This window comes from Hyaena hyaena, unplaced genomic scaffold (genome assembly GCF_003009895.1).
Source record: "Hyaena hyaena isolate Hyena2069 unplaced genomic scaffold, ASM300989v1 scaffold_165, whole genome shotgun sequence".
Classification (NCBI taxonomy): Eukaryota; Metazoa; Chordata; class Mammalia; order Carnivora; family Hyaenidae; genus Hyaena; species Hyaena hyaena.
The window spans coordinates 662,772-687,090 of NW_024080797.1; the positions used below are offsets into that span (position 1 = coordinate 662,772).

Here is a 24,319-nt window from a genome sequence, read left to right on the forward strand (position 1 = left end):
GGGAGTGACCTGCATTCCTCCAGACTTTCTAACTTAATGTTTCCAAACAATGATCGCCCCCCCTCCCTCTTCCTGCGGCTCCTCAAACCTCCGAGTCTTCCTGTCACTGCAGCGAATGGCGTCCCTACTCGGGACATCAGCCGATCTGAATTCACGCTCGGAGCTTGTCGGTCCCTCCCACATCCAATGACAAAACGACTTGCCCTGGGCTCTCAGGAACACACTCGGAATCAGACTCTCAGACTCTTAGTGGCAAAAGCACTTGACTGCTACGTGGCATTCTGAGACAGAAGCCTCTGGGAAGGCCAAGGTTTCTGGCCTTCTCCAGTCCTGAGGAGTTCGCCTGGGAACAGGGTGCAGGGCTGCTCGGCCCCACTGGCCTCCCTTCAGTCCCCCTCCTTGGTAGATTTCTCCTTTAAGGACGCACAACTGACCCCCACCTCGTCCTTGGACTTGACGTTCCTGACAGTTGGCCACCGGCATCCAGAAGGCTCTGGAGGGAGGCCGAGGCGGCTTCTGGGCCGACGGTCCTTCCCACGCTGCACGGTTCTGCTGCCTCTGATGTCCCGCCGCCCTCTGGCACTCTGGGCAGTTTTCTCAGATTCTTATTTGGCTCAAAACCTCGGTCTCACAACCCGAGCCAGCTCGTGGCGAGCTTGCCAAGTGGCCTCCTCAGTGGCTGCTGCTCCCCCACCTTCCCCGGAGCCACGCTGGGGTGGGAGCCACGCTCGGGCGAGCCTCTTCCACGCTCCCCACAACGGCGCCCTGGTGCCAAAGCCCTTCCTTACCTGAGGACAGGAGGCTCCCGCTGCTGCCGCTGATGATCTTGCCCTTGCTCCCCATGTTGGCCAGCTTCGAGGTCTTCAGCGTGCCGGTCTCGGTGAGGTCGATGGCGATCTCGCTCAGGCTGCGTGCGGCATGGATTTTAGACTAGAATGGAAAAGGCAACCACGTTATCAAGAGGCGGTGTTCACCTCTGACAAGAAGAGTTATCGCTCGCCTGCTTGGCGTCCCGACATTTAGCACAAAGACTCATTTCCTGGCTTGCAGCATCTTTATGTTTGTGTTTCTCGGCTCCATCCCTAAGCACTGAAGCTCCCTGCGTGAGGCACGGCTGTAGGGCGGACGCCAGTGGTACATTTTCCAAGGTCTGCCTTCTATGGGCTGTGCCGTGCAGTGCCTAGCACAGGGGCTGTGACGTCAGACAGACCTGGCCGGATCCTGTTTGGGGAACGTTACTTAATGTCACTGAACCTCTTTATTCCCAGGTATAAAATGGGATGATCAGCACCTGCCACTTCAGGTTCTGTTAGAGTCAAAGGAAGGAAGGCATGTGAGAGGGTTCCCTATGCTGTTCCCTGGAACCCAGCTCTCCATAAAATAGGAACGGTTTTATTTTGTGTTCAAAGAAGGAAGAAGAAACCAATTTTCAGCTTTGTGAAGGACAGAAGAGATACGTGAAACCATTCAGGAAGTCCCAGTGGATCCTGAGGGCATTTAAATCTCATACATTGTTAGCGACATGGCCATGGGAAGTTAGAGGACTGGGAAGGGACCTGCAGCATGTCTAAAGGTATAGAAGCCTCTAGAACAACTGATCACTGGGACACTCAGGCCCTACCAAGAAGCCCTGACACAGTGCCTGGCTTCTATTTTGATACCTAACCATACTCTCCAGAGTCTCGATTTTAGTTAACACTCCACTCCACTGTGCATATTAATTGGCCCGACTCGGCTAATCATAACAGTAGGTTAGAATAATTAGAAAAGAACTCTGTAATCATAATTACATTCCTAAAAGTAACTGTTTTTCATAAAACTTCCTTTTTTAGCTACCGCCCCCAGAAAGTGAAAATGGGTTTGCATTTCCTACACGTGTTTGATGTTTTTGTTTTTTTTTCCCTTCTTCAGGAAATCAGTTTTTGTGATAGCGCATCAGGCAACAGGCTTTACCCAAAGCACTAATTCAATGAAAACAGCAATCAACACCAGTAGAACCCATAGGTTTGCTGATGTTTCTTTCCATGGCCATTGGCCACAGCACGTACACCGATGGTTTGGGAAGTCGGTCGAAAATGGAGTTTTTCAGTCGCTTAATGTGCATTCACCAACCATCCCCTCCGTGTGAGGCCAAGTCTGGCCCCCACACAGGAGAAGCCAGCAGGAGCAGATATGAGGGCCATGGAGGGATCAGTAGATACTCTCCATTCTTCCTCGTTGACATTCTCTACCCAAGTGCCTGCCCTGTGCTGTCCAGCAAAGCTATCACCCCTGTGGCCTCGCCCCTCCTCTGGCCTCCACACTGATGTGGACACGGACATCCATGCTTTCTAAGAGCTGAATGCTTTCCTCTTGTGAGAAGAGGAGAGTCTGTAAGGAAACATGGGAGTCGAGTTGCTTGTTTGCCAGATATGAACCATCATCCCACTGGTCCTTCCTTGACTGAGGTCTCCTTTCTGACCTCAACTCTTGCCCCTCCATTCAGAACCAGGTCGCCTCCCTCAGGTCACTGCCTCCTCGCTGATGACCTAATCCTTAATCCCGCCCAGCAGGCCCCCTGCAGCGCTCCGGCTTGCCTCGGAAGCAGGAAGTGCCTTTCATTTCACACGCGTGCATGTCCACAGGGTGCATCTGGTTGAGCTTTACCCTCCGAGCGAGCCGAGGAAGCACATCCATTACTTTCTTTAGCACGCCTCTTTGCTAACGCCCACGCTTTAATCAAAGGAGCCGAGGACGCTTGCATTATGTAATGACTCACAGACACACAGACTGACTGAGCATGAATGGTAAGGGGCCCAGAGTATGAAGTCAGAAAGATCTGGACTGGAATCTCAGCCCTGGCCAGTTCATCATTGTTTGACCACGATCTGCAAGCTGTCTGATGCTCAGATCCCGGTTTATAAAATGAAGCTCTTAAAACCCATAGGGCAGAGTTGTGACAAGGACTAAATTAGGTCATATACACAAAAGCCACTGGAATGGAAATAGGAATGTGATGCAAATCAGGACCTGGAAGCAACTTGCTAAATAAGAGGAGACGTATGGCTCAACCTGGTATTTGAGGGAATCTCATTAATCACACGGAAGACCTATCCCCACCCCACCTCCATTCCTGCCACGTATCAGTCTCAGAAACAAAAAACCAAACTATGGAGAGAGGACCAACAGAGATCCTTCCCATGGGAGACCAGATTCCTGGAAGCTTTAGGAAAGTACTGGCTTCTCTCTGAATGGAAGTATCACAATGACCAAACAGACCCAGCAGAGAGAGCAAGCGCTAAGAGGAAGGAGCACTGATGGGGAGATTCTCTTCCGGCAAAGTCAAGTCTTTGGGACACCCTGAAAGAGCTGCCAAAATCCTCAACATCAACATCGTACTTTGGGGGGGGTCTTGTCCTGCCAACTTTTATTATGGATACCCCACGAGCAAGGTTTAATGGTCTCCTACCATGCTTTCTCCCTGTTTTTGATCTAGATGGAAAGAAGAACAGCAGACAGATCAAAAAGAAAAAAACAAAACCCAACGACTGAGGAGGAGGAACGATGTCCGGACGAGAGGTCACCTTGACAAGTCCCTGCTCAGAGGTCAGAGCCTAAGTGTCTAATGTTAACTCTCAATGATTGGAGCTTTCAAATATTTTCCTCTGAAGTCTACACAACAGTCCTCGGCTCTGGGCCTCAGAGCTTGCCGGGACCCAGAGATGACATTTTTCATCTTGGGGGTCGGCACACAGAAGTCACCAGGTGTGGCCGGTGCCTGTACAGCTTCTCATCCTGAATGAGCCGTAGGAAGCCAAGCAACATGGGCTCTTTCTGCTCTGTGTCTGGTGATGGAGGAAGGGAGGGGGGAAAGGAGGGAGAAGTGGGGGGGGGGAGAGAGAGAGAGAGAGAGGGAGGGAGGGAGGGAGATGTTCTTACATGATTTGCACAAGGATCCTGAAAGAAGGAAACACCTGAGCACCAGGCAAGAACGGGAGGCATCTTGGCCACCCGCCCCTGCTGACTCAAAGCACTAGACCACACTTGTCTCTGGGGCCGATAAGCATCACTTAGGAGGCCGGGGCTTTGCAGAAGAACTTCAGAGAAAGGAATGGTTGGCATGGGCCAACTCAGCAGGGTGTGAAGCAATGGCCAGTATGCCAGCCAACGCTGGCTGCTCAGAAATATTTGGAAACTCGTCCCAGGCCTGTCATTCTGCCCACCGGAGATGGAGCGCGTCACCCTTGTACAGAGAGCGGCATTCCAGAAACGAAAGGTGGTGTAAGTCCTGAGGGGAATTTTATCATCTCTGATTTCATCTGGGAAAGTTTTAGAGAATTTAACCTTTACACAAGTGTTGGCCAGGGAATAGTGTTGGATTAATAATGATAAGGATAAAAGGTAACAGAGATCTCCAAAAGCAGTTTCACACACATTGTGTCATTGGGCCGATCAATAGTTTCCGAAGTGATTTCCTTCCTTGTTCTCTCACATCGGGGAAGCAAAGTGGGAGCAAGGAGACACTCGCCCAAGGTCACAGATGTGGTGATGAAGTCCCTGGGCCGCCACGTGGAATTTATTCCTCACCTGCCACTGTGGGTTGAAGACTTGGTTCCTACGAGAAATGGGAGGGCTCTGGAGATCTGTGAGTATGCAGAGCTCATTGGGGGAAAGTTCTCCAACTCCCGGGCCAACGTGTGTTTCCTTCCATTCCCCAGGGCTCACCGAGATGGACGACTGAAATTTCCCTATTGCTGTGGGCACCTGGTTTGGCCTTTTAATATATACTTCCTGCTAATAAAAGAACTTTGAGACTATTTGAAGTTTACTTGTTACAGCAGAGGGCTGACCTGTAAGCCTGGCAAATAAGGCTTCTCTAACTGTAGAGGAAGACCACCTTTGAGAAATGGGACAAAGAGCCCTAAGAATGGTCTCCTGGGGCACCTGGGAGGCTCAGTTGATTAAGCATCAACCCTTGATTTCAGCTTAGGTCATGATCTCTTGGTTCCGGGAATCAACTCCTGCGTCAGGCTCCGCACTGACAGTGCAGAGCTGGTCTGGGATGCTCTTTCTGCCCCTTCCCTGCTCAAGTGTGTGTTCTCCCTCTCTCAAAATAAACACACATTAAAAAAAAAAAAAAAAAAAAAAAGAATCTGCTTCTCTCTCTCTCTCTCTCTCTATGCAAAAACCCAGCACAGGGCTGAAGATCTCAATGCTAATGCACTAACCTCAGGGTGAAATACACTTGGTCTTTTTTCCTTTCACCACTGTGCTACTGGTGTGTTTGGGGGGTCTGCCCCCAAGAGGCATCAGCAGTGGGGCTGAGGATGGTTGCCAGGGTCTCCACCCCTCACCACGCATTCCCCAACAGTGCAGAGGAGGCAATCCATGCTGTGAGGTACTGACCTCCAACTCTTGCAGCCAGAGGGCAAAATGCGGACACCCACCCACCGTTTCAAGCTAAAGCATGAATCAAAATGCTTAGGCCCTGTTCCTTTTGATCTAATTGGGCTTCAAATCCCTGTGCCAATGTCCATCACCACCCGGAAAGCCACGGAATGCTCCCATTATGCCTAACAACAAAAAATACTCCATTCTGTGCCCATTCATCCCAGAAAATGACCAAAAAAGGGGTCAAGAAGAAGGCTTAGCAGAGAAGAAAAACGTGTTACACAGGAGAGAGTGACAGCTATGCAGGAAGGGCCCTGACTTGAGGCTGATTTATGAGTTGACAGATTGTTTCCTTTTCTCCTGTTTTCTTACTATCTTTTTCTTCCCTGCCACTGGGGCCCAGTCTCTCCTACTCCTCTGCCCACACTGGGCAAAGAGCAACCCAATCCAGACAGAAAGTAAGACAGAAGAAGAAGCGGTCAGGATCCAAGTAAGGCCAGGGTCCAGCCACGTCCTCACCTCCCGATGGGACAAAACGTTCCAGGAGGGCAAGGCTGGCCTCCCTTCACAGCTCCGCATCCCCTCCGCCAAGCCGGCAGGCTCCTGAGAAAAGTGCAAGACCGGTCTAGACGGAGCTCTCAATGGCTTGGGGGTGGGGGGAGGAGAGCCAAGGCAGCCTGGCAGACGGACGCAGTGGAGGAAGAGGGGGCCGAGTGTTGATACGAGCAGTGTGTGAACGGAGGAGACGTCACGCTCCCACCCACCAGAAAATGCACCTGTGTGTCTGCACGGAGGCTGGGTCAATCCCCCTGAGAGGATGGCTCTGCACCAAGGCCTGAGGGTCCGGGTCTACCTTAGGGAAATGGTTGGTGGTTTTTTTGTTTTGTTTTAAGGGAACTGGCAGTTGGAAAAGCCTGGAGGGTTTTCACAGCAATTATCCTCAACAGTTAGATGGTGTCTATTAATTGCGAACCGGTTGTTTTTTTTTTTCCCTCTCTCTCCCAAAAAGAAAACAATATGCCACTGTTTAAACACCATAAAGGGCTTGACAGCTCGTTCCTAGGAGAGGTTCCGGAGGTTCAAAAGCACGCCTGGAATTCCTCAAAAGGGCCCTACCTGGCCTCAGCAGAGGGCCTGAGAGGCTCTGCAGCTATGGCCCAGCCCCTTGACCAAGTTGCACGGAACGTGCCCTCTGGAAGAGCCTGTCTCCTTCCTCTCTCCTAACTCCGAAAGGCAAGCACGTACCTGTGCATGTCTCGGGGAGGGAGGGGGACATGGCGCAGCCCCATCCATCGAATTCCTGATCTGTCAATCAGGAGACCCAGACAGGGGCCTGAGTGCCCCCTCAGGCAAGCTTCCACCTCGGGGCAAGGTCTGGTCCTTGCAGAGTCCCTCCCAGTCCCCGGAAAGGGACTTACCTTACTCTGCTTTCTGTCCAGATAGAACTGGTGTTGGCTAATGGCCATAGCCCAGATGGACTTGATCAATGCCGGACACGCGTACCACGTATGCACCGCGATGCCACTGTGTCCAAATGTCCTCCTGGTCACCGAAGCCCTGGGACAGCAAGAATCAGAAGTTCAGCCACGTTTATGATGAGGGACTCCAGTGATCAGCTGACAGCTTTTACCAAGAACTCTGGGCTCTAAAAGCCCTGGCATAAAGGGGACAGATGAATAAGCACGTGTGCTCGCGCGCACATGCGCACACACACACACACACACACACACACACACTTAGTGAAATTAGCTAGCAAAGGCCAGTTTTTTAATTTAATAAAAATTGTGTATATCTAAAGTATACAATAGGATTTGATATACACAGTGAAATCATCACTACAGTCAAGCTAATGATTGTTCTTCACACATTTGTGTCACAAGAGCACTGGAGATCTACTCTTAGCTCATTTCCAATAGTCAGTACACATCATGAACTACAGTCCTCATGCTGTACCTTAGATCTGCAGGCCTATTCGTCCTACACAACTGCAGCTTTGTACCTCTGACCAGCATCTCCCTACCTCCCCTCTTCCCTAGCCCAAGTAACCACCCTTCCACTCTCGGCTTCCACTTTTTTTTGGTTTGTTTTGTTTATTCATGTTTGAGAGAAAGAGCGTAAGCAGGGGTGAGGCACAGAGAGAGGGGACAGAGGATCTGAAGTGGGCTCTGCACCGACAGCAGCGAGGCCGACAGGGGACTCGAACTCACGAACTATGAGATCGTGACTCGAGCCCAAGTCCGACGTTCAACCCACTGAGCCACCCAGGCGCCCCTACTATTTGACTTTTTAGATTCCACATACTAGTGAGATCACACCGTTCTTTCCTTTCTGTGTCTGGCTTCTTTCACTTGAGCATAATGTCCTCCACATCCATCCACACTGTTGCCAATGGCAGGGCTCCATCCTTTCTCATGGCTGAATAATATTCCATTGTATTTATACAATTTCTTTATCCATTCATCCCTCGATGAACACTTAGGTTACGTCCATATTTTGGCTATCGTGAATAATGCTCATCTCGTGATTTACTGGCTCCTTAGGATTCAAAGTCTATCCAAGCTTCTGTCTTCTCTGGGATAAGATGGGTCATTCTAGGTCACTGGACAGTCCTTTCTGAGTTTCAGCTCTTGGCACTGGGCCAAGACAAACTTCAGAAACAGGAAGAGCCTTTGACAATGTCCTTTATTAAATAGACGGCAATGCTGCCTATGGTGAATGATAAGTAAATTCCGCTCTAATCACCACCATGGACCATAGCCTGTGGGAAGTCCCGAAGGAGTCCAGACTTCTTACACTGCTCTAACTTCATGTTCCTTGAGAGAGTGGTTATCCTTCTCAAATTTATTCAGAGGACAGGCAGGGCATAGAGAATCAGGAGAGGGAAGGCAGAATGGAGTCCAGCCAATCTTCACTACCCCTCCTCCACACACACACTGACATAGAAGATAGGGCCTATCTGTGTAGAGAGAGGCAATTAGATTTTAAAAATAAAATGCTAGGGACACATGGATGGCTTACTCGGTTAAGCATCCGACTTGGGCTCAGGTCATGATCTCACAGTTCAGGAGTTCGAGCCCCATCAGGCTCTCTGCTGTGAGCACAGAGCTCCCTTTGGATCCTCTGTTTCTCTCTCTTTCTGCCCCTCCCCTGCACCCTCTTTCTCTCTCAAAATAAACACGAAAAAAAAAATCAAAATAAAAGTGGAGAACATGGGTCCCAACAGAATTCACATCATCAGTGGCATAGGGTGAAAAAAGAAGGGTTCTATGATGCTTTCAGTGAAATGTGTTCCATAGGATGGTTCTGCAAATCAAATCGGAGAACATGTATTTGCATGCATGTTTGTGTGTGTGTTTATGTGTGTGTGTGTGTGTGCGCGCGCGTGTGCGTGTGTGCAGGTGCGTGCCAGTGCAGGACAAGGTGCCAGGGTGGGGACTGGGGTACCCCACGTGAACATCGGAAGAACAAAGTGCATTCTCAAGTTGAAGATCTCTAATGTGGAAGATTTTCCCCGGAAGTAAACTTAGAGCTGCTCCCCCATCATTTTACCTTAGGGGCACCAGGGGCCTTCTTCAGACCCGCTTTTAGGGAACAGTTCAACTCTTGCTGGTCAGTTAATGCTACGGATTCTAGGCACGCTTTGGTTAAAAGTTAGGAGAAAATGCCGGCTCATGAGAGCGCACACAGCTGAAAATAATGGAGAAGGAGCCGGTGAGAAAGTTGGGAGCAATATGCCCCACAGACCTCTGCAGAAATAAGAAACCATGATCAAAACTTCCCTCTTCAGCTTCTAGGCCAATGGCTGCTCCTGGGACGAAGTACAACCATTTCTCCCAGAAAAGTAGAATGAGAAAGGGTGAGCATGTCAGGAGCCTCGCCAGGTCTGGGAGGTGCTGCAGAAACACCCCATCAGACGCGGAGTTTTCTCCCACTCCATTCATTATTCATCTATCTCTTCCCCGCATCTCTCCCTTCAGGCTCTTCCCACCCCAGCGACTTTGCTGTTTTGCCTAAACCTTAGAAACGGAGAAGGTGCCAAACCCGGAGAACCAGAGAACCTGGGGATCGAGCTGGGGGTGTGTGTACAGGGGCACACATCTCACGTCCTCCTCTGTGGTCCGCAAAGGGCACATCGACTCGGGACACACCCTCTGCCCGGGGTGATCCCTGGTCCCTGTCTGTGTCCCGCCCACGGCCTCGGCCTCGTCATGGCAGGATTCTTTTCCTCACTTGCCATCAAACCCCTCACCTCTGACTCCCTGGCTGGGACCACCTCAACATCGAGTCCATCAGACTCGTGTTCCCTGCTCCAAATACGTGCAGCAACAGCAGTGGGCGAGGCCTTTCAGATAAGCAGCACCCTGTGGCTGTGGGAAGAGCATTTATTGCCCTAGGAGGTGGGTGGTGCGGACAGCCTCTGCTCTGCCATGAAACCCAGCTGCCAGCCCAGAGCAATCCCCTCGCCTTGCACTGGTGTCAACGTGGAGAAGGGGTCTTTAAAGCTTGGGTTTAAAGTCAGCTTGGGCTTCCACCTCTGCACCAGGGCAGACACCTCTCTGGCTACCCCCTCCCTGCCTGCCTCTAGGGTGGCGGAGGGCGGTTTCCCTCCAGGAGGCGTGCTCACACACCGCCTTCTAGTGCCTCCCTTCCTTCCTAAGAACCAGAGAGGTTCAGCTTAGAACCTCTCCTTCTTGGGAACCTCTCCTGAGCAGGCTGGCTTCTCCACCCTCGGCATTCATGGCCTCTGCCGTTCAGCACTCAAGTCCCAGTGTTTTGCGTACAGCGGGTGGTAACGCCTGTGAGTCTTAGAGCCAGACTCCACGGTTCAAGTCCTTCCTGCACCACTTATCAGCTTTTTGTAACCTAGACCGATTCCCTGGGCCTACAGTGAGGACCCCATGAGACAATGCGTCCAAGGGTCTAGGACAGTGCCTGCCCACGGTCAACAATAAGCATCCAGTTCTTTCTCTTGCCTTTCTCCCCAGCTGTGCTACCCTTTCTGTCTCAGGGCAAAGGACCTCTCTTGGTAGCCCAGAATGTCTGAAACCGCCTAAAGTTCTGCAATAGTTATGTGTGAGGTTTGGACCCTTTGCTCTATCTTGGGCCTTGGGAAAGGGAAGGCCATATAGTATTACATCTCAGACAGAGTGACAGACTGGGGAACACCCCCCCCCACACACACACACCCACACACGGATTGCAGATGTGCCCGAGGTGCCTGAGTTAGCAGATAGGGAGCACAGCCCCTTAGAGGACCCAGTCCCCAGTGTTCATCCTGTGAGACAGCCCTCTCTGCATGTGACCCATTGTGACACCATTCAGTTTACTCTTTTCAGACACAGGGTGAAGGGGGAGAGAGCCTAAGACTGGGCTGATGGAGTTCACCTGGAGCAGAGGCAGCGTTCCTTCTTGGGGGCAGGCTTCCTCTCAGCGTCTGTCCCTCCCCCGCGTGGCCTGCACAAATGGACTCCCGCTCGGCAGGGGCAGCGTCTCACAGACACTTGGCAGGACCCCAAGGAAGGCCAGGCAAGTGGTCACTCGGCTCACGTCAGGGGCTCGCCCCCCCCCCGCCCCCCGACGTGCAAGACTGGCTCTCTGAAAGCTCTCCATCCACCTGCTGTTCTAGTGGAAGGGTGGTGGGGGCGTGGGCGGAGCTGCTCCCCTCGGAGGCACGGGCTGTTGCAGGCAGATTACCCAGAGGGCAGAGTGGCCTGTCACCCCTGCTGGGTTATCGCTGGTGGCAGGAGTGGAGACACAGCACATGCTCAGCCTTCTCACCTGGGGGGAGGGGGGCAGTGTCTTGCCCCGACAGCTCTGGGAGGCAAAGTGGCTTGTTTTGGGGGCTCGGAAGCCCTGTGTGAGGGGAGCCGGGCCAAGTCCTCTCTGGCTGGCCAAGGCCCTGTAATCACTGCTGCCTACATGCCCTGTTCACACCTTTACCGTCTTCCTGGGGACCCCTTCTTGGAAATCCATCTTGGGACCTAGTGAAAGCCATTTATCCTTAGGTGTCAGGCCTGTTTTAGGGGAGTTCTGCTATTGTTTCTGGGCTGCCTCTAAGTTCAGGGCTGCCAGACACAAAGGGAGGAAAAGCAACCGGTAAGTGCCGCCCGAGAACCTTCCACGCAGGGGCTCGCGGCATTCCAAACGGGACCCTATTGTTTGGCATCTGACTTAGAGAGCATGGATTTTTCTACACTGGTGCTCCCCGAGGCACAACGTGGGGTGGAGAGAAACCCAACTGTGTCTCCTTCACATGCACCCACAACACTGACACCCCGAAACCTTATAGCTCGTGGAGGGAGTCAATTTAACCCAACTGCTTTGGGTACAAATCCCTTTAGGTGCTATCTTCCTGCCAACACTCAGAAGCTCTGAACAAGCCATCGCTCAGCCTCTTCTTCTGGGAAGAGCTCTCTAGAAGGACTCGGCCCACTGCCCAGTTTACTGTGGTGTGTGATACCGAGTGTTATCCACCTTCCCTAAAATGCCCGGGCAGCCAACTCCACACTCAGGAATCCCAGACACATGCAGCCAGGTGCGGTGATCACCAAATCGCCCATTTCCCTCACGCGTGTGCACACACGCAACGCACACTTGAATCCATTGCTTCTAGAAACACGTTAAGCACAAAACAAAGCCTCACTCGCTGTCAGACGTGAATATCCACACCTCGGCCAACCGTCCCCTCCCCCCTCCCCCAAATGAACAATGACAGCACAAACAGGCCGGGTGGGCCACACACTCCCGGAAGGAAAGGACTTCTCTGGCTTACCTGCGGGGGTCATGAACTTCCACGGAAAACTTCTTTTCTCTGAAATACAGGTTTTCCAACTGCCTCCATTGGAAGATCTGGACGAGAAACAACGCGGTTTACGTTCAGAAGCGGGTTGGCTCAGGGCAGGAGCCGGTCCTCCCTTGGCCGCTGAACTACAGCTGGCAGCTTCCTTATCAAAGCGGAGACCACACAGTTTGCACCTCCTCCGGCTCTTGCTGCACACCCGCGCGCGCGCACACACACACAGGCCGCTCTCCAGCTCAAAACCGGGCAACGTGGGTGTGGATTTTTCCTGCAGGTTTCTTAACAGGAACAAAACAAGTTCTTTTCAAGTTGTTCCCCTCCGCTCTGCCCTTTGTTGCAGGATTCGCGGCCGTTCCCAGCTCCGCAGACTTTTCCCTCCAAAGTGGGGGTGGGGGCGTGAGCGTGGGGAGGGGAGGGCGGGCGGCGGGGCTCTCAGAGGGGAGCAGGGGCCATCTGCGTGCCTCGCCGAGCTGAGCCCTCTCCCCCCGGTGCTGAAATGGGAAGGCAGTCAAATTCCCAGCCTCCCATCGGGACTCCACTTCCTGCCCACTAATGTGTAAGAGCTCGGACTCGCCCTGGTGAGTCGGCTCCGGGAAGCTTCTCTGCGAAGGGCCGCCGGAACCTTATTTTTCAGGGTAGTTGACTGGAGATAACAATATGCGCTTGTCAAGCCCCGCTTCTTGCCCGAGGCACAAAGACAAACGGAGTCCCAGGGCAGAGGAGGGGAGTCAGGGCAGTTCTGCAAAGTGGGAGGGACAGGGCGCCTGCTGCTGCTCCGGGAGGCAGGACTCCTTCCCCGGGGGAGGAGGGAGCCTCTTAACTACAGGGAGGACCACCCGGTCTGGGAGTAATTAGGGCAGCAGCGTTCTGGAGGGCCTTCCTTTCATCAGAAGGGAAAGTTCGTTAACCCTCTGGACAGTGTCACAAGAGGTTAAAGTTATGCACACAGCATTTATATTTACGTTACTTGGGCTTACATTCAATGCCTCCACTGCAGCCGCTGCTATACACTTACAATTTGAGCTGATTTGCCCCCAAAAGAGCGTAGAACAGGAATCCCGTGCTTCTTCCCCCTGACAGAGGCTGATCCTCCCTGGGGTCCTCTGCTCCATGCATGGAGGCGGAGGAGTTTTAGGGACTCATCCTCCACCTGGAGTTCTCGGAGCCGGGGCTCCTGAGGCTCCCTGACCTGCTCACCTTTTCTCCCCCTTAAAAAAGTGAAAGCAATTTCCCGATTTCCCGGTGCCCCCACAGCCCTGCCCTCCCAGACCAAGACCTGCTAGCTAGTCAGGGCTTGGCCAAAGGACTCCACCCCTTGTCAGACTGGGCTGAAAAGAAAATCAGTTTCTAGAATGGCTGCATTCTTTTCTCTCCACAACCTGCTCGGCAGAATTGTACAATTATTTCGTCCGCACAATAGGGAGGAAGGCCTCTCCTCTTCCTACTCTTTGGTCCACGGCTCAAAGAACGTGTCACTCTGAAGCCCAAGGAAAACTATACTTCTCTTTCTCCCTTAGTGTCTGCTCAAGAGGGAAGAGAGACATTTCAAGGAAAGCAAGGGGACTGGAGCCCTACCTTGGCTCGGACGGCTCTGCGGGAGTCCACAGAGGAAAGGCCACCTTGAATAGAGCCCATTACCAAGTCACAGATCTGAGTCACACTCTATTGGATGCTCCGCTAATAAGCTCGGTGAAACACCTGAAGTTCCTCTCTGCCCACCCACCCTCCCTCGACATTCCCGTTATTAGATATTTATAGACATTCCACCTGAACTTAGCCAGCGAGTTCAAAAGCATGAGGTCTCACATATGCCGGACACGGATCTCCTGATCTGGAGGCAGAACACACGCACGCCTGCGGTCTGACTGCATTTGTATGAATATGGGGTTCCCTACATCCAAGCTGTCTGACCTTAGGCAAGTGACAGCATTTCCTTTAGCCTCAGTTTCCCCATCTGTCAAATGGCAATAATCTCCCTTTAAAGTAGGGGCAACACGGGGCGCCTGGGTGGCACAGTCGGTTAAGCGTCCGACTTCAGCTCAGGTCACGATCTCACGGTTTGCGGGTTCGAGCCCCGCGTCAGGCTCTGTGCTGACCCCTAGCTCAGAGCCTGGAGCCTGTCTTCAGATTCTGTGTCTCCCTCTCTCTCTGACCCTCCCCTGTTCACGCTGTCTCTCTCTCTCAGAAATAAAACATTAAAAAGATTAAAAAAAAAAAAAAGTAGGGGCAACAGACCCTCGGCGTGGTGCTGGCACAAACTAAGTGCTCAGTGAACTTAGAGCTCAGTGGGGTTCCCTCATTGTTCTTACTTCTCCCAAATCCTGGCAAATAACAGGAAAACCAAAATAATTTTTTCTTCAATTTCCTAACTCCAAGCTGCCACGGGGTTGTCAGGAAATAAAAGGGGAGTATTCACGTTCTAGAAATCTTTGAGGAAGCGTACACAATTATTCCCCCATCCCCTTCTCTCATACCTTTCTTCTGAAAAATTGGGTGGATGGTAGACAGTTGCCTCCCCAGAGATGCTTCCAGATGCTGCTGCTGTGGAGAGCCTCACCTCTGTCCACACTGCCAATGGGACCAAACCTAACCCCGCGGGCTCGGCTGTGGTCCCTCTGTCCCCCAGCTCCTGGCATGGACCCTGGTGGCCTGGCTTCCAGAATCTCTCTAGGATGCTGGACATTTGTGTACCTATCCTAACAGGGGCCAGAGCAGGAGCTTTCCCTCAGGTCGGCTCTAAGCAGGGAGGGTTTGCACATGAAACACTGGGAAGGAAGGGCAAGGGGGAGTTGAATGAATGGACAGGGATTTTTGTTTTTTTGTTTTTTTTTAGGACCGAATCCCACCAATTAGTGGGAAGAGAACTTACTTGCTAATGGCTGATTAACTTTACAAGCAGGGTCCCAGGGACCCAAGAGGACTCATGTGGGAACATGAGCCCAGTCCTTTTCATCTCAGATATGGCAGAGGGGAAGGGTGGGGGCGCAGGGTATGAGGGCAGCAGAACATCTCTGCGCCTCCCCCATGCAGCCAGGCAACTGTCAGCCACTGGGGCCTCTACTGCTTGCTGTAAATGCACTGTCCCTTCACAGAGGGCTGGGAGTTTCTGGCCCCAGACCCCTGTTCCCAACAGCTTCAAGGCCAGCCTACTAAACCCTCCACACTAAGGCTCCGGGAGTACCAGCAGCAAGCCAACACAAGATGCCCCACCTTGTCTCCCCTTTGTAAATGGGGTGCACTGGACTGAGGTCCTGGCTTTAGAGGCAGCCCCAGATGGCCCGCGTCACTTTGGGAGAGCCTCTATGGCTGGGGGCAGCCGTCCTAACCCAGCTACCAGATAAAGCAGGCAACGTGCTCTGCAAATCCACATACAGACACATCACACACACACACAGGACTATCATTACGGCCTGGCTAGTTCCCTTAGGATTCTGCAGGACTTCCACGGCCAATTAGGCCCACTGAGCTAATTAAAAGCCACCATGTTGGTTTATCAATAATCAAAGGACTTATAAATTAATACCTATTAAATCAAGGCCTCTCTAATGCACCTCGTCTGGGCATCTTTAAAGCTCTACAAACATGCCTTCTTTGATCTTTTAGCACCGCCCCCCAAGAAGGAGGAGCCTGAAATTCACTTCTTGGGAAAAGTGAGGACCAGAGAAATTAGGGGAAACTGCCTCAGGCCACACCCACACAGCAAGTCAGTGAAGGAACCAGAAACCGGAGTCAAGGGCACCTGGCCCATTACTCTGTGCTCTTTCCACATGGGCCCACCAATTAGTGGGAAGAGCTCTTACTTGCTAATGGCTGATTAACTTTACGAGCAGAATTTTTACAAATGAGCAGCAAAGTCACTTTATGTATAAAACCCAATCTTTTTAGTTCTACACAATGGCTTTTTCGTTCCCTTTTGGCTGTCAATGATAGCAAGTATTCTTTCTTTCTCCTCTTAGACACCTGGATTCTTCTGGTTTTCTAAACAGAAATGCCTCAGTACTTTGCAGCCTCCAGCCAAGGACTAACAATGAGAAGCATGATTACGAATAGCCTCAAAAAGTTGGGCTTGTCCTAAAAACCCAAACTTGGAAGAACTATCCAGAAACGGCGTGAGACAGGATCTATCCCCATGGTGGGGGACCATGGCTGGTATCAGACGTGGGTTTGTAGTTTTTGACCCAGACAAGTGATTCCCAAGGGACCACGGGTCTGCCACTTCTGTTTTCTGGACCTCACTATTCTCATGTGGGAAACAGGAGTTGGGAAACATTTATCCACGGAGAGCAAACACGAATGGCTAATAAATAACCACTTTTGAGCAACAGGGTACACCATACACAATGAGCAGACCTGGGAAACTGGATCCTATTAGCTGGTCTGCGGGATTCCCACATCCTGTGTATCGCTGAAGGTCAGGGCAGAAAAAGGCTAACGTCTGCCCCCATACCCCGTTCCTTGTGAGTGGGGGAAGGCACGGCAGGGACACGAGTTTATGGAGTGCCGGAACAGCACATGGGGTGGTGGGCAAGCTCTTGGAATGGCCTGACAGGAAGCTGGCTTTAGTGGCTCTGATTCTTGACCAGGACTTCAGGGAGCCTATCTTCCTCCCATTCCTGAGGCTGAGTCACCAAGCCTCTTCATGACCTCTGAGTAACTTCCTGCTTCTTCGGGGGAAGGGGGGGCGTCCACTACAGAATCCCAGTAGCCTTGTGGTCCAGCCTCCTCCTTCCACAGATGAAGCAAGTCTGGTGGAGAGAGGTTAGGGAACTGGCAGAGGTTAAATAAGTAACTGATGTTGGGACCCATCCTCTGACTGGGCTGTCCTAGGCTCTTTCTAACCTACCACGAAGACCTGATGATGGGCAAGAACAAAGTTGTTGCAAGCTGAGGGGCAAGGGAATGATTGCTTCTTCACCAGCTCCTGGCAACTCCAAGATCTTGCACGTTTTCCAAACCCCAGCAAAGAGCTCGCTTACAGAAAGAATTAGACTCACAGCCAGGAATAATCTCCAAGCTCAGAATGAAACACACCAATTAGGAAACTCACTTCCTGGTTTCATTTCTGCTTTGTTCACCTTCTAGAAACTGGGCTGTCACTCACAACTCGGTGGGTTGACACCATATGCCAGGATTTTTCTTTAATTGCAGTTGCATACGCATTCAGTATTTTTTACTTTATGCTTAAAGAAGAAAGAAGCAAGTCCCTGGGGCTTTAGGTCACCTCTAAGCCCTACCCCCGTTTCCAATCTTTGAAGTAGAGGGGTCTACTTTGTGCTTACCCAAACTAATAGGAAACAGGAAGGACATGATGCCTAGTGCATGTTTATAGTCGTCAGGAGCTTACAGTCTAGTTGGGAAGAAAAGCCATACATAAAGTAGACTGTGTAGCAATGATGCAGCAGTTAACTTCATGATGGAGTTTAAAGTCACCTATAGTTTCTCTATTAGGCTTTTAAAACTCTATGGTTTTATTATACTTTATTAAGTTTCATGATTCTGCCTCAGATACTCCATATTCATGACCATTATTTTAATCTTCATGGTTTCAGTTCATCACTTTTAGGGGCAAAGAACTCTGGCTTGGAAGTCCAAAGGCCTCGGTGATTGTCCTGACTCTATTTACCCCTTTACACCTTAGGTTCCTTTTCTGTAAAAGGAGGTCTATGTGCACGTGTGGGCATTTCTACATCCTATGCGTGTGTTGAAGGCCAGCACTGGAAATCCAAGGAGGGTCCTATCTTACTCGTTGGGAGTTTAAAAATAAAATTGCAGGTCTTAAACACCTATTTCTAGGAGGCCATCCAGAATAATACTGATTAAAAGCATGGTTTTCAAAGACATCCTGTCTACCACTTACTAGCTGTGTATTTTGCCAAAGTAATTTCTTTGGATCTTAGTTTTCTCATCCTTCAAATACTATGACTAACAAGTTTTTTTTTTTTTTCATAGAGCTATTGTATTAATAGATACAAAGTGCTTAAAATGGTGCCCACCACAGGGCACTCAAATAGCTAGCATTATGTTCTCTCCCCTCCACCATTTACACACCCGAACACTTATTAGCCCAAAGTACAGGTTATGTAATTCTTCAAAAAAGATGTCTAGTACAGTACCATGGGCTTTCTTATCCATGTTTTCTCTTAGTTGGATTTCCCACAATGCAAACCTAAGCCTAATCCAGGCTCCTATTCATTGCATTTCAGTTGATGTTTGCTGTTCTCTTAGGGCTCCTTGGCTCCAATTTTTATTTTAAAAATTTTATTTTTTAAATTATTTGAGACAGAGACAGCCAGAGAGCACGTGAGCAGGGGAGGGTCAGAGAGAGAGATACAGAATCTGAAACAGGTCCCAGGCTCTGAGCTGGCTGTTAGCACAGAGCCTGATGTGGGGCTCGAACCCACGAACCACCAGATCATGGCCTGAGCCAAAGTCGGGCACTTAACCAACTGAGCCAGCCAGGCGCCCCTTGGCTCCAATTATTAACCAGCCAACTCCCACCCAGGTTCACTGCAATTGTGACCAGATTCAGCTTTGACTTTTCACCTATAATAATTTCTAATCTTACAACCCTAACAGTAGGAAAAAAGCATCCTACCGTAACACGGCTCAGCATTGCATGGAATGGAATGGGCTATACTGGGAACCCAATCAAACCCTCCAAGATAGGCAAGCCATGTTAACAGATAAATAGCTTACGAAGTGAAGAGGAGTATGTCCTTTGTTACCGGTGCTGAAGGAGGGCTCCCTGACATCTATTTTTTCCTCACAGGGCCACATACCCAGCAAGGAAAACAATGGCTAATTTTTCTCAGCAGCCAGGCCTAATGGAATCAAGATGCTCCCGCGGCTGGCGGCCCACTCCTCGCTGTCAGACTACACAAGCTCTAAATTGATTCGGTTAATTCAGTGACAGATGCTCCGAGCACCAGGCCTTGACCCTTTAATGGATGACCTCTTTTTAACCCATCAGAAACCTCTTAGCTTCCTTTGGCTTAAGAGTCATTACTTGGGCAAAAGAGATAGAGGGTCAACAAGCACTTCTCAGGCCCAGAGAAACAGGCTACTTTTATTCCCTCCCTCCCCCTCACCCCCACTGGACTTCATTTCCTTTTATTTTTCTCCCTGGAGGGCATCTCTGTTTTCTCACGTGGACTTTGGTCTTTCTTATGGAAAGATCTTACTACGAAGTCTGGCAAATGTAAAAACTTTCAAGAGAAGCTCAAAGTGTTTTTCTCTTATCCTTGGCCTCCTGAGGAAGCTCCTCCCTCCTCAGAGCGCTTCTGGGGAACGCACAAAGGTTAGTGCTGAATGGAGAAGCTGGACAGGTCAGTGACTGGTCCTATCTGGGTCTAGCTTTGTGTTTTTTTTTTTTTAAGCAATGACACTGTGGTCCGGTTTTGTGCAGTTTAGCCTTCTGAGGCTGAGGTGTTGGATTAAATAGGAGGTGGGGATTAACGAGCACAGGGTGATGTATCAAAGGGCTGAATTACCATACCGCACACCTGAAAAGAATATTCCACTGTAAGTTACCTGAAATTAAAGACTCAAGTAAAATAGCCTTCAAGGTTCATCACACCTGCCATGACTGACATCAATGGGAAGCTTCAAAGAGGGAACTGGAGACATTTGGCACATCTGGAGGGAAAATTAGGCCTCCAGATGAAAATTAGGGCCATTTTCACCTGTAATGGCAAGGACTTTCCGCTTTGGACCGCTGTGAAGGGTTTTTGTTAGGATTACTTTGGAAGGCAGACTTTGGGGGGAAAACCTGTAGTTTTCAATTTTGTGGGATGGGGTGGCAGTTATCAGTCCTTTATGGCTGGCGGCTCTGTCCAGGGGTGTGGCATCACCGCGACACCTCATTTCCCTGGTAGAGGCCATCCGACTCCAAGGAAGGCAGGGGCAGAACGGTTCTGAGAACATCTTGGCAAGCAGCTCTCCACGGAAAGACAGGTATAGACTTTCATCACTAAAACCTGGTTTAATCAAGCTAGAAACAAACAACAACAACAACAACAAAACCAAAAAGCAAAAACGACAATCCTCTACCGTTAAAAAAAAAAAAAAAAAAAAAGTAAGGCAGCAAGGGTTCTTTGGGAATAATTAAGAGCAGCTCGTGTGCACTTTAAAACACCTAGTGCTTCCAGACTTGGCCGGTCCCCCTGGGATCGGGAAGGTGTGGAGACCATTGGTTTTTGCGGGTGCCACAGGAGAGGCAGGCCACCCGCTGCTGGGACCTCAGGTGTGAGCTCCGGGCTCTCCTGGCTGGAAGGGTCTCAGAGCAGCGGCCCAGCGGGCACCGGACCAGGGGTTGGCAGCCTGCTTCTCCAGCCAGGGTGCAGTGGAGGACGCTTCTGGGCTTGCTGGCTGCCCTTGCAGCGGGGGCAGCAGCCAGCAGAGGCGGCGAGTCCGGGACTGCCCCACTTCCGCCCGCCTGTCTGCTGGGGGTTCCTGCCTCTCCCCTGGACGATGCCTGGGGGGCCGGGGCTGGGTGGCTATCCCTGCAGCTGGAGCCCCACGGGACTTGGGGGACCTCTCCCTCTTGATCTTGCAGGCGAGGTTTTGTTTCCCTGTCACAGTGTTCCTTCCCAGAAAGGAGGGGGAAGAGAGGTTTCCTAGTGACTGTAGCATTCGTCTTCCCAGAAGGACTCGTCCTATTTAGAACTCTGCTTTTATCCTCTCTTCCTTCGATTCTGAAGGGGGCAGGTGAGTTTGGACACCTGTCAGTTTGGGGGACTAAGGGTGGGGAGCAGAAGAGGAAACCCAGACCTGGACCCAGCAGTCTGCTCTCATCCAAGCTTTCTTGCCAGAGCTCTCTCCCCCCTCCCCTGCAGCCTGGGCTAGTTCCCCGGGACACCCACATGTGTACTTCTACCAAAGCAATGTCCATCCTGTACTCCAATGGTCTTTCACTCAAAGGTCCTCTCTACCAGACTAGAAGCCTCCTGAAGGTACTTTCCTGGCACCTAGTGCAATGCCCAGGGTGTATTAGACACCCAACAATCTGTTGAGTGAGTGAGGAAGGAGCTTTAGGAGGTAGGTATTCTGGCAACCAAGTTCAGAGAGGTTAAGTCACTTTCTCAAAGCCACACAGCTGATCCATGATGGGAGCTGGTAGCTGAATGCTTATCCGCCTACACAAAAATTCAAGCAACATCCACACACGAGGAGCCCCAGCGGGGGTTAACAAGTAAATCAACTTCAAGAGCTAGGTCAACAAGGAAGTGGCAGTGAGTGGCAGCCCAAGAGCCACAACCCAGGCACCACAGCCCTTCCCCCTTCTGGTGGCCATTGTCTGAGCTAAACTCTATTCCACAGGGAACGAGGGGTGGGGGAAGCCTACGGTCACAAGCTGTAATTCTCTAGACCTGGAGTTGCTCCCACAGCTCTTCCTGCCTACAAATGGCCTCTGCTGGCGTCAGGCTCTTAGGGAGGCTCCAGGGAGGTAAGGTCTTCTACCTTTCCTGCAAATGTTCCCACGGAGCCCCAGGGGGCTGGGCAGGAGGGCCTCCCCACATGGTTCTTTCTGACTGTGCCAGCATTGGGTGTTCCAGAGGCCTGCGGGATCAGGAAGAGGAGATTAACCTGGGTTTCCCCTTAGGATCACACTCGTTAACAATAACAAAATCTCACAGCGTTCCCTTGTTTGGGCTGGGCTTAGCGCAAACACGCGGCTAAGGTCTCCCAAGACAAAAAGATACTGGAGCCAGCAAGCAAGGTTTCCCAGCCTAACGCTTCCTGCTTCAGAGAACGAAATGGTGTCCAGACTCGCCAGTCTTGTCCCACGGACCGCAGCACCCCAGTGATGCCACGCCTCCTGTCCAATTACTCTTAGCTTTCTGGGTCTTTCTGGTCCAAGAAACCAAAAATATCGAAGGATGATCCAGATGGAAGCAACTTCTAGGCTTTTCACCTTCCCAATGACAATCCTCGGCTGTGAGAAGCACTGGTGCCTCTGGCCTCCTTTCCTCTTGCTCATCAAGGGCTCACTCTCCCCATGATGCTTAAGCCCTTCCTCACAGGAGCTACGCACTTACCCTCATGGCCACTGCACACGTCCCTGTGGACACAGTCTCCCAACTGGCAGTGGGGCCCAACAAGCAAATATTCAGCACTGTTTTTATTCACTAAGCAACTGCTTAGTATCTACTGTATGTCAGGCACTGTGCTAGACAGCAGACCTATGGTATTATGTATTACTATGTAATATGGTATTACACTATATACGTATGTAAAGGAATCCATATTTTTGTGTGTGTGGGGTGGGCAAATACGTAAGAAAATGCAGTTGGGAAGTCAAAGGAAAATAGGTTCCAAGGACAAACAGAAGGTAGGACATGGGTTGCCACGGTCAACAAGGCGGTTGGGGAAGCTGAAGGAACAGCGAAGTCTTTTCAGAAAAAACTGGGGGCCAAGCCACACGCCTTATGAGGGAATAGGGCCAATGCGAAGAGCCAAGGCACCACTCGCATGTGCAGGTTTGCTTCACGAATGCAGGAAATGCTGAAGAACACCTCAGAAGACGAGGGGATAGTCTTCAGCCGCAGAGAGGAACGAGGTCCTGAGTCAGGCTACAACACGATGGCTTTGGCAAACCTTCTACATGGAAGAAGCCAGAATCCAAAGGACACAGACTAGGATTCTATTCCCACAAACTGTCTGGGAACGGGCAAACCCAAGGGGTGGAAAGCAGGCTGAGTGCCTAGGGACTGGGGGAAGAGATGGGGAGCGACCGAGGGCTCCCGAGGGCCCATCATCGTCTGGATTAATCACAAATCACAAGACACTCTTTAGTTAAAACTAACTACCTGAAAGGAGCCAGGAATCCAGGATAAAAGCCCTTTAACCGTCCCACCCCCCAGTGGTGTTCCTTCACCCTAAGAAGCACCCCTAACCCGTCAGAAGGGTCTCTGACCAGGGTCCTCCCTTGGATCTCCTTCTAAAGATGATACCTGAACTCCCCTCGCCCGACAGCTCTGGGGGGCAGCATCTCCGGGGGACAGTCTCTTCCGCTGTTATGGGACCTATCGTCTTTCCCTGAGTTAGCCGGTGAGAAATCTGCTCAGCGATCTGGTTTTTTATGGGTTTTCACAGCACACAGCTGCAAGCATCAAGTCAACACTGACTTAAAGATCTACAAGTGTGCACGCACGCAGAGGCAATTCTCTCAGCTGGGGCCCCTAATGCCTATCACTGCTAGGGCTGGGTTTTGGTCTCCTGGCAAACAAGAGGCCTTGAGAGTTGGGCCTCCATAGACCCATGGCTCTTTGCCCTCCTGAGAGAAGTCCTGAACAAGGAGGCTAAGTGTGCTGTCGTCCGCGGGGAGTCCATGGACCACATTTGATGCTTGGAAATACTTTCCAAAACGATTACAGGGATTAGTGAGGAGACTCGTAAAGCCTCATGTAGCCGTCAGAAACACCTGCTGGCCATGCTGGAAAGAAGTGGGTGGTTGGATGGTCCAAGATTTCACTGGCCAGGGCTCTCTGGAGGCTCCCGAACTTGCCTCCACACAGGTTTGTGAGGGACTGTGCTCTGTGGGCTGAACCAGGCACAGAGTAGGAAAGTGGAAGCATTAGCTGAGGCCAGTGGGTAGGTAGGAAGCAGACCACCCAGTAGCAAAGGCCAAAAGATGGGTAAAGAACAGACTGGACAGGCTTTGCTTTGCTGCGACAGCCCTGGTGGGTCTGATGTCATGGTGTGACTGTGCACCAGGGCCATCTTTCACTGTCTGAAGTGACCCCATGATCACAAAAATACAAATACTCTAGGATTCCATTTCCACAAAATTCCCAGAGCCATCAAACTTACAGAAATGCAAAGTAGAACACCGGGTCCCTGGGGATGGGGGTAGGGAGTGTGTGTGTGTGTGTGTGTGTGTGCGTGCGCGTGTGCGCGTGCGCGCGCGCACAGGTGGTCATCTGGGGTGGAGGACAGAGCTTCAGGCTTGAAAAAGTTCTGGAAATTGGCTGTACAACCATGTGGACATAGTTAAGAATACCAGCGAGCTGGACGTGCCTCATAGTTCAGAAAATCCCAAAATGCCTCAGCCTCAACTGGGGTATAAAATGTTTAGAAAGGTGGAAACTGAGGGAGAATTTTAGGGAGAGAGAGAGCTGTTGTGAGCCTCCTCTACCCGGGGAGGGAAAT

At 51.1% G+C, this 24,319-nt stretch overlaps 1 protein-coding gene across 2 annotated transcripts in view; it reads right to left on the reverse strand.

The window, feature by feature from the left end:
• Positions 1-24,319, reverse strand: part of FRMD4A (FERM domain containing 4A) — a 311,284-nt gene that overhangs the window by 51,972 nt on the left and 234,993 nt on the right. For both annotated transcript variants that reach the window (XM_039239976.1, XM_039239977.1), the window contains exons 12-14: positions 12,143-12,219; positions 6,789-6,927; positions 789-930 (exon numbers count right to left, since the gene is read on the reverse strand). In XM_039239976.1, coding sequence (XP_039095907.1) covers positions 789-930; positions 6,789-6,927; positions 12,143-12,219 — 358 coding nt within the window. The remainder of the gene's footprint in view (positions 1-788; positions 931-6,788; positions 6,928-12,142; positions 12,220-24,319) is intronic.